At 28.8% G+C, this 13,570-nt stretch overlaps 2 protein-coding genes across 2 annotated transcripts; both read left to right on the top strand.

Moving 5' to 3' along the window:
- The first annotated feature begins 1,954 nt into the window (after positions 1 to 1,954).
- LOC148231269 (sodium-coupled monocarboxylate transporter 2-like) lies at positions 1,955 to 8,488 on the top strand. The gene is made up of 11 exons (XM_088195011.1): positions 1,955 to 2,182; positions 3,524 to 3,683; positions 3,746 to 3,863; positions 4,045 to 4,112; positions 4,885 to 5,039; positions 5,118 to 5,258; positions 5,451 to 5,559; positions 5,618 to 5,727; positions 5,800 to 5,974; positions 6,042 to 6,307; positions 8,181 to 8,488. The coding sequence occupies exons 1-11, from the start codon at positions 2,001 to 2,003 to the stop codon at positions 8,425 to 8,427; spliced, it is 1,731 nt and encodes a 576-aa protein (XP_088051137.1). The 5' UTR covers positions 1,955 to 2,000; the 3' UTR covers positions 8,428 to 8,488.
- A 1,072-nt stretch (positions 8,489 to 9,560) lies between these two features.
- On the top strand, positions 9,561 to 12,935 carry LOC148231268 (sodium-coupled monocarboxylate transporter 1-like). The gene is made up of 10 exons (XM_088195916.1): positions 9,561 to 9,817; positions 9,887 to 10,046; positions 10,656 to 10,773; positions 10,837 to 10,904; positions 10,969 to 11,108; positions 11,185 to 11,330; positions 11,381 to 11,475; positions 11,555 to 11,664; positions 12,537 to 12,711; positions 12,786 to 12,935. The coding sequence occupies exons 1-10, from the start codon at positions 9,627 to 9,629 to the stop codon at positions 12,933 to 12,935; spliced, it is 1,353 nt and encodes a 450-aa protein (XP_088052042.1). The 5' UTR covers positions 9,561 to 9,626.
- The last annotated feature ends 635 nt before the right edge of the window (positions 12,936 to 13,570 follow it).

Genomic DNA, 13,570 nt, shown 5'->3' with positions numbered 1-13,570 from the left:
TTTATTGTCACATTAAACATTATTTTATTTATACGTAAAAAAAATCGTAACTATTTTTAATTAAAAATATTCCGATTTTATTTTTTGCAGACCGTTAGTTGAACTTGAAATGTCGTGACGTGACAAAGGAAGTGTATTTCTCTTTTGCCCTAATTTGTCAAAATAAACCCACACATGGTTGGTCAAAGAACGTACAATTATCAAGGGTATATAAGACAGTACTGAATCACTTCACAAAAGTAATTTGAATAGTAAAAGATTATATGCAAAAATTGATAATATTAACGCTGAATATTTTAGTGAAGTATATTTTATTTTATTTATTTAATAATGATAATACATATATATTTTTTATTTTCTGATGTTGTCAAACTAAAGGGGTCAATTTAATCTCCTAATGATTTTTATATTTTACAAATTAATCCCAATTTAATAATGAATAGATGCAATTAATAAATTTACAAGATTCTTAATCCACATTAATTCAATTATTTTATAGATAGTCGTATTTTTAAGAAAGTTACAATTATAAAATACTTGAGTAAAGTATTTGTAAATAAATTTATTTTTAATAAATTGCATTGTTAGAAGGCAAACGAAATACAATTATTTTATCTAGTCATCATTTATCGCCAATTATTAAAACCTGTACAAAATCAACTTCTATGCTTATTAATTATTACCATTTGATTATACAAAATAATATTTAATTTATTAGGAGATTAAAAGTTGAACATATTTAACTGCCCTGAACTGATCAAAATATTAATATAAAACTATTCACTAGATATCGATCTTCACATTCCCAATATTACATCGGCTTTGTTGGATGTTTCCATCAATAAAAACTTGTCTAGATTTATATAAAATATATTTGCTTTTCTTAGATTAATATTAAATTGTTTCTGATTTTGACCATAAGTTTCTTATAATATTTGTGAAGTTATGACAGAATATTACAGAGAGAGAGCCATCATGTGGGTACTTGCTATCATACGATTATCGCCGATCCATTGAGCTGATATTATCAGCTTTCGTGTTTCATGTACTGTAAACTTTTTATCGCAGGAAACAATCGTCACAAATCTTCTTTTAAAGAGTGCATAATAACATAAAAGGATTTCAGAAGCAATCCAGCGGGATTGTATCTGAATCGAATTCCATTTCCTTGAGTGGTCCGATACATTTGTCAATGCAGACCGGCCGGGGGTGGCTGGTGCATGAAATCAATGTCCAGGTAAGTTTTATAGCTTTCCGCATTGCAGCAGCTAAGCACTTGGGATATTTTCCTTTTTTGCAATAACGTCGGACACATGTGCTGATTTCGTGCATTTTCCTACCAACGTATACGGTTGCATAACACATATGTCTTCCGTAACGAGCGTATGGAAAATGCACTTTTATGCCATAAATTATATCACAGCACGATAGAGAAAACATCAGACGGGATGCTGTGGTCTCTACATGAGCCGATCCAATATTTAACTTATCGAAATTTGATATAAAATATTTTTTTTAATATTAATATATCGCATATTTAATATTATTATAGTAAAATCTACTTAATATATTACAAGCGCGTGTCAATTTTAATACAAATAATAATAACAAATATTAAGTGTTAATATTAATGTAATTATTAAGTTACGTAGTCTTATCTATCATTTGGTTTTATTATTTACACTCGTGTCTTACATAATAGTTAAATTGCATTAATATACACATACTAAAAAGTGAGCAAATACTCATAATAATCAGACTACTAAATTAGATAATTGCTCTTACGTGTACACAATAAACTACCGTAACCTTTGTTTTTTTATGTACTCAGTGGCATGTTATAAAAACTTAATCGTTGCTATCTCTTGTTAACATAAAAATCGATCAATCGATAAGATAGTACAGTTTAAACAGTAAATTTTAAAAGCAAGTGTTTAGTCACGCTTTAGACTTCGTCTAGAAAATGCGTATACTTAAGTTTTTCTAGAATAAAAATCACAATGGAAGAAGTGGCCAAATTTGGCGCGTTTGATTACGTCGTTTTTTCTGCGACTTTGTTAGTATCCGCCCTAATCGGTGTATACTTTGGATTTTTTGGAAAGAGAAAAATCACAGCTTCTGAATATGTTTTGGGTAATAAAACTATGAAAGCGACTCCAGTGGCTCTATCGCTCATAGCAAGGTAAATAATGAAAAAATAGTAATGCTCGGGGTATTGAAATTAAATGTCAGTGCGTGAAAAATTTAAATTCAATAAAATATAATTTAGTACGAGAAAGTGAATTGCTATAGCCACTATAGCAATTAACTTTCTACATTTGCCATTTAAGAAATGTTAAAAAAATAAACCACGCAATTTTAAATCAAAATCTTTTAGTTTTTTAATTTTTATCGTGTCCAAAATATCTGAATAATGTATATTATATAATCACATATATTAAATTGAGCAGCACTTTATTTGTAATGAACACTAAAACGAATGATTTATGCATTAAAATATTAAAAAATCAGCATTTATTTAACATATATTTATTTAACAAAAAATATTAAATTGAGCTATATTTTATTTGTTGTGTGCACTTAACTAAATTATTTGTGCATTAAAATATTCAAAAATGAGCATTAAAAAAAATATTTAAATAGTATTTATTATAAGGCCAAACTGCAGAAATTGTGTTCCTGCCTATTTTTTTCTGTAACGCTCAAATGCAAAAACTGACGATAAGGTATTGCATATGATCGTATATATGTCACTATTTCATATCCAGAATGCTATTATAATACATTATAAATACAATTTATAATATCACTTATGATTAATCCGTTTATTGTCACGTACGGTCTGCACCGAACCCTTGTTTTATGGCAGTTACTTTAAGCTTTATATACTATTGACTTAATACGTAAGGTTTAGTTTATCACGCTCAGTGTATAAATTTTACTAAAAGTTTTTATAATTTCATTGTTTTGAATTTGTCGATGTAATTTGTGAATTTTCAGGCTAGTCTAATTAATGACCTAACCTAACATATGTAAAGGATACAAAATGGATATATTTTTATAATTACGCATATTCCTTACATTTTTACGAATGCAATACTTTGAATGTATATTAGAACAAAAAATACTAAAGTGATGCAAAATGCAAATCACTTTAAGAAAATAGTATCTTTTAGTTTTATATTTTGCATGACATATCTATGCTAAGAATCAATACTATTGTATTTTAGTACAGTAAAATATTCCTTATACATATGTCTGAAATAAAATAAATATTATGTGTTTGTAATTAAATAATTCTACAAGGAATTATATATTTGACTAGCTCAAGTTTTTTTCTACAGAACGCGCTCACGCGTTTATACCTTACAGAATATATGTTTTTAATTAAAATATTTTTTAAAAAAAAAACTGCTTTACTCACGCACTGATTTTTAGCGACAATTAAACTCTGAGCTTTATAAATCTATTTCACTAATATGCTCATACAAAATTCTACAATTTCATTTAAATTTTGCAACAGTGCAATTTCAGGTATAACACTTATAGGTGTTCCCACGGAAGTTTATTCAGATAGCACCTTATATTTGCTAGTGGTGCCGTCTTTATTGATAGTATGTCTCATATTTTCGTATTTTTTCCTGCCGATATTCTACGACTTGAACGTAACATGTGCTTATGAAGTAAGTATGCTCACAAATCAAATATATATTTTATAATATTTACTTAATATGTGTCGTTTCAGTACTTGGAAAGAAGGTTTAATAGATCTCTTAGAATATTGATATCAATCTCATATTGTATTTCCAATGTAATGTTTTTACCTGCAGTTATATACACACCATCATTATCTCTGAGTTTAGGTAATATTACACTTAAAATACATATCGCATGTCAGTTACAAAAGCATCACAACTCAAAAAATTGAATTGATATAGCAATTTATGAATCTATAACATTTGATTATTTGCATTAATTGTGTATTTTGTATTAGAATACTATATTATGTATAATACAATAATATCAACAAATAATTTATTTCAGTTACTGGGATAAACGTACACATTATATCGTTTATAACAACATTAATATGCGTATTATACACCTTAATTGTAAGTATTAAAATAATGATTATATTTAATGTAAAAATATGTAGTGAACTAGGTTTTTGTATACCCGCGTGAATAAGCAATAGTAATTAAAACTATTTATATATTTTTTATTTTACTTATTAAAATAATTTATGGATTGCCTTTTAAACAAGATGAATAAAAGTAAGAACGAATCAAACATAAAATTTAAAACATATAAAGTTGAGCGTCCGGTATTAACACATCTTCTTGCTGCGGTACCTTACGGTAGTGAGGAACCGACAGCTAGTTATAAATAATTACGCGTCACAATTAGCCACAAAAACTATTATTTTTAATATTAAACTTCTATATAATAATAAAAAATATTTTTTGTAGAACTAAATTATTAATTCAATAAAAATTTGATGATTTTGTATATATTATATATACATACATATATTATATATACACATTTTTTAGTGTATACGGAAATACAGAAAATTTCTTCTACTTTTAAAAATCTATATTTAAAACCTACAGTCTAAAACTTAATATCAGATACATTTAATAATCATGACATTTCTTTGTAGCTTTTAATAAAATAAGAAACGATTTTGCTGGTGTAATATAACATATAAATCAAGTTAGCAAATAACAGTGTGCCTAGTGAACTAATCTAATTATTCTAGTGCTTACTTGTATCTGTTGTTTGAGTAATTCATGATAATAACCTTTATTAGCGCAACAGTGAAACAGATAACAAGATAGCAGTGGGGCGCTGATTAATTTAATAAATTAATTTATTTTATAGGGCGGTTTCAGAGCTGTCGTCTGGACGGATTTTTTCCAAGTCATTTTAATTTTAATCTCCTCTATTTTAATCATTATCATCGGCACAGTACAAGTAGGAGGACTGTCATATGTTCTTAGAGTTGCAAATCATGATGGCAAACTAAAATTGTTCGAGTGAGTATATATAATACTTAATAATATACAATGATACAATACATAGTTTCACAATCGACACCAACGCACTCGTTTTAGAATGGACCCTAATCCCTTTCAAAGAAATACCTTTTGGACTGTGACGCTGGGAACAATCATATCATGGACATGTGGGCTTGTCAGCGGTCAAGGAAGTGTCCAGAGATTTATGTCCTTGCCTACGCTCCGAGACGGACAATTGTAAGTTCATATAATTATACTCGAGCAAGTATTACTTATCAATAGAAAGGTCATAGGTTCAAATTCACATGCACTATATAATATTTTTATTCGCGCGTGTGAATCGTCGGCATGTTGCGAATCAACAAGCAAACTTTTTAATTAAAATAGTTACAAGAATACATATAATATTGTTTATAAATCATGTTTTAGAGTTTTGATAATATATTGGGCCGGCACTGGAATCCTAACAACTTTCTGCGTCTACTCAGGATTACTACTATATTCCGTATATTATGGATGTGATCCTATAGAAAATAATGTATGTATTTTTAATTAATTAATTTTGTAACATATAACATCAAAATAAAATACTTTAGGAAGCGATGCGACCAGATCAAATATTTCCCTATTACATTATGGATAAGTTGGGATACGTGCCTGGATTAGCTGGTATTTTTATAGCAGGAATATTCAGTGCCGGATTAAGGTATATACATATATAGTTAAATTAATTTATGTTTTTACATAAACTAATAAGTTTTTCACATATTTAATTTAGCACTTTATCCACCGTTTTGAACACAGTGGCGTCTACTATATATGAAGATTTTTTGAAAGGTAGAAGGATCAAGGATTATAAGTCTCGAATGATAATGCAGTTTATAATTGTAATTATCGGCATGGTTTGTGTAATTATGGTAGTGGCCATAGAAAAGATTGGAACTCTACTTCCGGTTAGTATTATGATCTATATAATAAAAAGTCACTAATTTGAGTAATTGTTAAATAAATTAATTTTAGGTTACTTACATGATCACAAGCGTAACGTCGACTCCAGTTTCAGTAGTCTTCATTTTGGGCATGCTGATACCACAGGCGAATACTAAAGGAGCATTTGCAGGATCTTTAGCAAGTGCAGCTTTCCTCCTTTGGTTACTGATTGGCTCCAGTGTATCCAAAATCAACTTCGTAAACAAAAGTGTCTATCCTATAGATTCGTGTCCAATTACAACCATCACATACGAAGAATCGACGATGTACACATATGACAAAAACGCAACAAACAAGTAATAATATAATATTATTGATTTACTTTTTCTGCGAATTCTATCCCGGTGAATATCGTTTAACGAACTCGTGAAATATTTCTGATCTTAGATTACTGCTAAAAATGCTATTCTTACAACATTGCACTAATGAATATAACAATTTATGTGAAAGTATACGTAATTAGCAACTCGTAGAAAAGCTATGTATGTTACTTATCACTGGATTTGACAAATGGTGAGCGGGTTTATTACGAGCAATTATGTCTATACTTCACTGGCATTTTACAATACATGGTAACTATCCGTAAATGAGTATTTTATCTAGCGTCATTACGGCTTTTTTACTCAAATAAATGAAAGCATAAGTCGATAAAATTTAGTAGCTGTTTTAACAAGACAATTATATTGTTGTAGTACATCGAATGTGACGAATGATTTTATAAATACTCACTTCAGTGATTAATACGTATCATTTTAAGGAAGCTGTCAGGAGTTCTTGTTTACGTTTTAGAAACACTGTGGTGATTTCTACTTTTGGAGGTTCTCATACTGCGTTTTGTTTGAATAGAAATTTTTCTCGAGTGATGCTTTTTTATAAATGACACTTTCTGATGCTGAATTATTTAAGATCTATAGTTTAAAAAAAGAGTTTCTCTTTGCTATATTTTTATACTGTTACATTTAAAACAATTGTGCTTTATTTATTGATTTTAAAGGTCGATTAAAAAAAGTGACTTTCAGGTTTTAAGGCTAAAGGAGTGTGACTATGCAGCGAAATAGACGCCGGAAAATATGATAATAGTTTATTTAATAAGTAACTTTCATAACGGGTTTGATTATTTTGTTTTGTGTGCAATTTCTCTTTTCGTTGTTCAAGTAGTCCGTATGGTGATCTCTTAATTTGTGATTATTGTCGCAGATAGTTGAAACCCCCTACTTTAAATACTATTGGATTTAAATACTGAAGAATATTAATATTAATACTGGAGTATAGCTATTAAAAAAATAATAACATACGTACAACAAAAATTAATTGAAAAAAATTAATCACCTTAAGCTCTCTCAAAAATTCACTATTTTTAAGTAGCGTCTTTATTTAAGATAGAGACACAAAAAAATATGATTACATTATAAATGTAAAAAATATACTTAATGTGTGCTATATATTGTTTTTTTAATAAATTCATAGGAAAATATGAAAATATAAAAATAAGTGTTTTGCGATACATTTGAAAAATGTATTAAAAACACAGAAAATGTTTGCAAAAACACAGCGAAAGGTTCAAAAATTTACAATTTGTAAGAATATCGCATTTTTATATTTTTTGGAAGACAACACACATCACATTGTCTACAAAGCATATTTTTCTCGTCCATATGAAGTAAAATCTTAATCATAAAATGGTTTTGTGCATCCGTTTACTCTTGGAATTTCTGACGTACCGATAACGATATTTCCAATTATTTTAAATAAAGACAAAAGAAGTATTTGCTAACAAAAACAAATGACTTGTAATATTTACATAGAATGTTTATTAAATTACACTAATATATTTGAAAAAAATTTTAACTGACCAAAAAGTAAGTGAAAGCACTTCGATTCAGAATCAAGCTTTTTTACACGAACTTACTTTTTCATTAGTCATTTATAAAACCATACAACACAGTAACTAACGATTGTTTTGCACAAAAAAAATTATCAGTTCAATTTTTTTTCCGTTAAACAAATTGCACTGATATTCAATATATTGACTTTGATTTTATATAATTTGTATAATCTTGCCATCTCAATCAGTATCTATCATTTATAAAAATATCATGAGTAAAGTTATAAGATAAAAAAACACCAGTGTTTCTAAACATATATTAAATAAAAGATTTTATATTTCAGTTTTGTCGCCGAGAATGACCAAGTGTTTTTCCTGTATAAGCTGTCGTATATGCTCTACTTTCCCTTCGGTCTGATCGTGGGAATAATTGTGGGTGTAATTGTGAGCTACTTAACGGGACCCACTGACCCAAGCACCCTGGACCCTAACGTTATTTCGCCGCCATTAAGGAGATTTTTGCCCAAAAACGAAAGCCTACCCGCGCAGGAGAAATTGATGGTCGAATCTAGGGCTTCGCTCGAACCTTGAACTTTATGCTTTGTATATTTTAGTTTATTTAATAATTTATAATAAATTTTTGTTTTATTTATGCTATAATAGAATATTTTTATTTGTCTCACTAAAACTCGCAAATGGAACTCTGTAACGCAATGCAACTCTAGTTAAGTTAAGAATGTATCACTGGACAAAGATCGACAATTTACTACCACAAAATAAGAAAAAAATTCTGCGTTATAATATATATGAGGAGTCTTACTTCAAAACAAGCTTACTAAATACTAACTTGTATGTAGTAGGCGAGTAAGGCTCCTGATTAATAAATTAAAATCTTGCGTCAAACGTGAACGAAATAACATAGTTTGTTTCTGTCTAGAAACATTACATTTTCAAAACAGTACATCTGTGCAAACACGGCGTACTCAAGCTAATTCCATATGTAACTTCCACCAGATACTTCTACCAAGATATTCCATCGAGAACTTCTACTTGTCAGAAGTTAATATTTCTACTAGTTCGCTTTCGACTTTTCGGAATACGCGAGAGTTAATTCAAACTGGCACTGAGCGGAACTACGCCGAGTATCAACCAATGCTTAAAAGACCGAGGAAGCAGCCAGATTTGATGAAAACAATTTATCCATTTAATAAATGATGCCAGTTGGACACGTTAATTTTCCTCACTTGACAAAATTAATATAAGCTTTCATATTCCCTGATCATTATAAAACAAACTAACTCATAGTTGGTAGACTTATTATGCTGCTGAGGAATTATAATTCAAAAAATAGGCAATAAAACGCGATTGGTTGTGAATCATTAACATATTTATGTTTATTGTCAGAATCCCATTGATTCTCAACGATTTACCTTTGACTATGCCTTCACCATGACAGTAAATATGTCGCAAAGATAATAATTGCTTTGATAAATGTGCAATTTTTTATGAATAATTTTAATAAAATAATTCAACTATAATATAAAATGTTGATAAAGCAATTATTCATATTTTTAATATCTACTATAATTTTTAAAACCTTATACACATTTATAAATTACTTTTTTAGAATTATAGATATGATTTACTTATCAAAATCTAATAGTTCAATCAAAGTACTGCTTATATATATTTTTGCAGTTATGGTTTCATTATCTCAGAAAACAAGTTCATTATAGATATAAGTAACACTTTATTATTATATTATTTATTAAAAAGTATAATATACAGCGATGGATACCACAGAAAAAGTATCTGTTATGCACTGGAGTGATTCATTAGTGTTTGTGTCAATGTTGACCATATCCACATTAATAGGAATATATTTTGGATGCTTCGGAAACAAACAGAAAGATCCCCGTGAGTATTTACTCGGTGGTAAAACGATGAAGCCGATACCGGTGGCGTTATCTATGGCGGCCAGGTATAATTTTAATCATAAACTAAACCTATTACATCAAATAGAATTTAATCGATCTTTTAACTTTGACAGTTTCATATCAAGTACAACTTTAATAGCAGTCCCGGCTGAAATATACACAGAAGGATGCTCCTATTGGCTATTCACGGTGGCAGTTTTATTGACACTCACAACCTCTTACTATTGTATAATACCAGTATTTTTTTATGCTAATGTGGATTCTGGATTTGAAGTAAGTCTATTTTTATGGATACTAAAATAAATATAAAATTTAATTTAAAGCGTGATTCACAAATAAAACTAAATAAGAATATCTGTGACCAAATTATCGTTTCTATGTTGTCTGAAGTTCTACTTTAACAGTCTTTATAGATATTATCTTATTTGTACTGCATGGTTTAAGATTTCTACTCCTAATGCTTACAATATCCACATAATTAAACGTCAAGAGCAAATCAGATTGATCTTTCAACAAAACTTACGTCGACTACGTAGATATTCTAGATTGAAGTAACTTGTATTGAATCTGATATAGAAGCAAGATCTTATTCTCTTAATATTACTCCTTTGACTAAAAGCTACATTAAACGGCAATTATATCATTGAGTAGTTAAGAATATTATTAATTGCTATAGAACAGTCACTGCACAATTGCCGCACTATTGAATGCTCTCAACCAAAATTGATGAGAACAAGGATATACAAAACTTCAGCAATATATAACTTAGCACATTGGGGTGCAATGTCGATAGTTATGTGTACATTAAAAATATAATGGATAAATTGTACTTTGATATTTTTTTATAAGAATGTAATACAAATATGGCTTATGTTATTTTAGTATCTAGAATTAAGATACGATCGCACTATCAGATTATTGTGTTCCTGTTTATATTGTGCATCATACATGCTTCTTCTACCAACAATCATTTATATTCCATCATTAACACTGAGTCAAGGTATTGATTGAAATATAAATAATAATATAAAATCAGATTTCTTTTAAGTAATGATATTTTTAGCTACTGGGATAAATTTGTATTTAATATCTATGGGAGTCACAACCGTATGCGTTTTTTACACAATGATTGTGAGTAGCTATCATCAAATATGAATAATGATACTTCTTCTAAAACAATATATTGTTATTTCAGGGTGGATTTAAAGCAGTTGTATGGACTGACTTCTTTCAATTAATAATAACCATAATAACCTCCATAGCTATCATTATTATAGGTACGATAGCCGCAGGAGGCATAAGTTTAATATTTAAAAAAGCATACGACGATGGCAAGTATTAACAGCATTTTGATTATCAATATATATATAGTTTATATAGATAATTATGAATGTTTCATTTATTAAAACAGCATGGATCTTAATCTATTCCAAAGGAATACATTTTGGACAATATTCATCGGATCTTACACAATGACTATGTTCACAATGGGAGTCAATCAAGCTTGTATTCAAAGATACTTATCAATAGCTTCAAGAAAAGACCTGCCTGTTATTCGTATTGATAAATGTAATACAAAATTATTTTTAATAGAGTTATGGCAGTAGCTGGGATTAGTATTGGAACTGTCATAACTTTCGGTGTATATTCAGGATTGGTAGTCTATACAATTTATTATGGATGCGATCCAATTGCTGAAAAGGTTATACATAAATATAAACATTACACATTGATGAATCATAAAATATACTATGAAATTAATAAAAGCTATAATTTTTCAGATAGTTTCAAAGCCAGATCAAATATTTCCGTACTATATGTTGGATAAAATAGGATATGTGCCGACTCTTCCTGGATTTTTCATGGCAGGAGTTTTTAGTGCTGCATTAAGGTATTATACAAACAACGAAAAAACACCCACATATAAAACACACCATCGTGTGTACACAGCCAAGAACTAAAACAATTTTATAAGATAAGAACGAGATTCAAATCATCCATTATTGGTGGAGCATAACAGGGAAGAGTCCATGTGAGATAATTGTTAATCTTCTCCCATTTTTTCGATAATATATAAGCCAGAACGCCGTGTGGCAGGGAAATAACTCATTAACCTTATACTTCTAATTTATCGCTTACCACTTTTGACTTATAAATACATTAAACTTCAGCACTGAAGTTGGTTTTAGTAGAACTTATGTCAAATCGACAAGAATTATACTATACCACAGCCTTTCCATTTCGATCATCAGATTTGGCCTCGCCAAGTTGTTGTCAAAAAAGGACTAGGAAGTTATTTTAACATCAATTTATTGCACATTTTTTACAACTGGAATATCAACTGGTAATTGAACTTAAACGTATATTATCTTTGCACAAACTATTGAAATCTTTAATGAGGTTTTGGATGGAGGATTATACATAAAATCAGCACCCAAAAGCTTTTATTATTTAGCACAAAGTTATAAAGGTTTTCATGATATTCCTATATGGCTTAAAGTATTAACGCTATAGAGAAGATCATTTGAAATACAGTTCTAGATAATGATGAATGTAATCAATGTTTTTCAATGACTGTTGGTAAAATGCATGGAGAGAATTCTCCAGTAAAGATATACAATAATATAGAATGGATCATAATCAGTAAGAATCTTCTCAATCTTAGTGTTATTGAACCATTGGGAGAATTGGAAAAGAATGCAATTTAGAAAAGTTCTTCATCTGCATTAAATGCAAATTTAATAAAATGTTATTTTATTTTAGCACTATGTCGACTGCTTTGAACACAATAGCTGGAACAATTCACGAGGACTACATCAAAAAAAGTAGCAAATACAAAGATAAAGCACACTTTATAATGAAAACTATAATTGTCTTCACTGGAATACTATCCATGCTACTGGTGTATGTGATAGAGCAAACGGGGAAGATATTATCGGTATTTATAAATATATTTATACATAATACAATAAAATACTCATTTAGCTTCTAATACATATATATTATCCTTAGACAGTTTATATAGTCACAAGCATTACCACCACTCCAGTACTAGTTATGTTCATCATGGGCATGACAAAGCCGAGATCGAACAAGAAAGGGATTCTTGCCGGTGCTATCAGTGCCATGGTTTTTATAGCTTGGAGTGAACATGGCCATTAAAAATGTATACCCAATAAACACTTGTCCTTCCATTAATGATGTTTATCATAACTCAACGATCTCAAGGGATATGTAAGAATTATAAATATTTTATATTGAGAATTAACACTATATAATAAGTATGATATATCAATTTCAGATTAAATTCTAGCGATGAAGTATTCTTTTTATATAAATTATCTTATATGTTATACAACACATTTGGATTAATCATCGGAATACCAGTCGATTATCTAACGAGTTATTTTACAGGATTTGCTGATTCAAGCAAAGTGAATCCAAAACTTATATCACCACCTTTGAGAAGATTTCTCAGGAAAAAACAAAAAGATTATTGATGGTAGATTATAATGAGAAGAGTTTTTAAAATTATATGCAAAAAATAAATATATATCAAATACAATAATTATTCTTTAATATTAACTACCACACAGATGAGAAGTAATGCATGTTATATTATATATTAATTAAATCAATACCTCCTTTTTGAAAAAATATTAATATGTATTTTAGTATAAAATACATAATTAATTTAAGATTAATATATTTCATATACAACACACATATTAATAATAATAAATTCTACAGTGACTAACTACAAGTTTCGTTAAGCGTATTGGTATATTCCGAATAAA

Source organism: Plectrocnemia conspersa, unplaced genomic scaffold (genome assembly GCF_051122295.1).
Source record: "Plectrocnemia conspersa isolate PC_06_02 unplaced genomic scaffold, ASM5112229v1 ptg000010l, whole genome shotgun sequence".
In the NCBI taxonomy this organism is placed as follows: domain Eukaryota; kingdom Metazoa; phylum Arthropoda; class Insecta; order Trichoptera; family Polycentropodidae; genus Plectrocnemia; species Plectrocnemia conspersa.
Note: the sequence above shows the minus strand (reverse complement) of the source record. Positions and strands in the feature narration are given on the sequence as shown.

Bases quoted from the DNA above. Each gene is read 5' to 3' on its own strand.
- LOC148231269 (XM_088195011.1), top strand. From the start codon at position 2,001: ATGGAAGAAGTGGCCAAATTTGGCGCGTTTGATTACGTCGTTTTTTCT. The intron at 5,259-5,450 runs GTAAGTTCATAT...ATCATGTTTTAG, and splicing joins ACGCTCCGAGACGGACAATT to AGTTTTGATAATATATTGGG. The intron at 5,728-5,799 runs GTATATACATAT...TATTTAATTTAG, and splicing joins ATATTCAGTGCCGGATTAAG to CACTTTATCCACCGTTTTGA.
- LOC148231268 (XM_088195916.1), top strand. From the start codon at position 9,627: ATGGATACCACAGAAAAAGTATCTGTTATGCACTGGAGTGATTCATTA. The intron at 10,905-10,968 runs GTGAGTAGCTAT...TTGTTATTTCAG, and splicing joins GCGTTTTTTACACAATGATT to GGTGGATTTAAAGCAGTTGT. The intron at 11,109-11,184 runs GTATTAACAGCA...TTATTAAAACAG, and splicing joins AAAGCATACGACGATGGCAA to CATGGATCTTAATCTATTCC.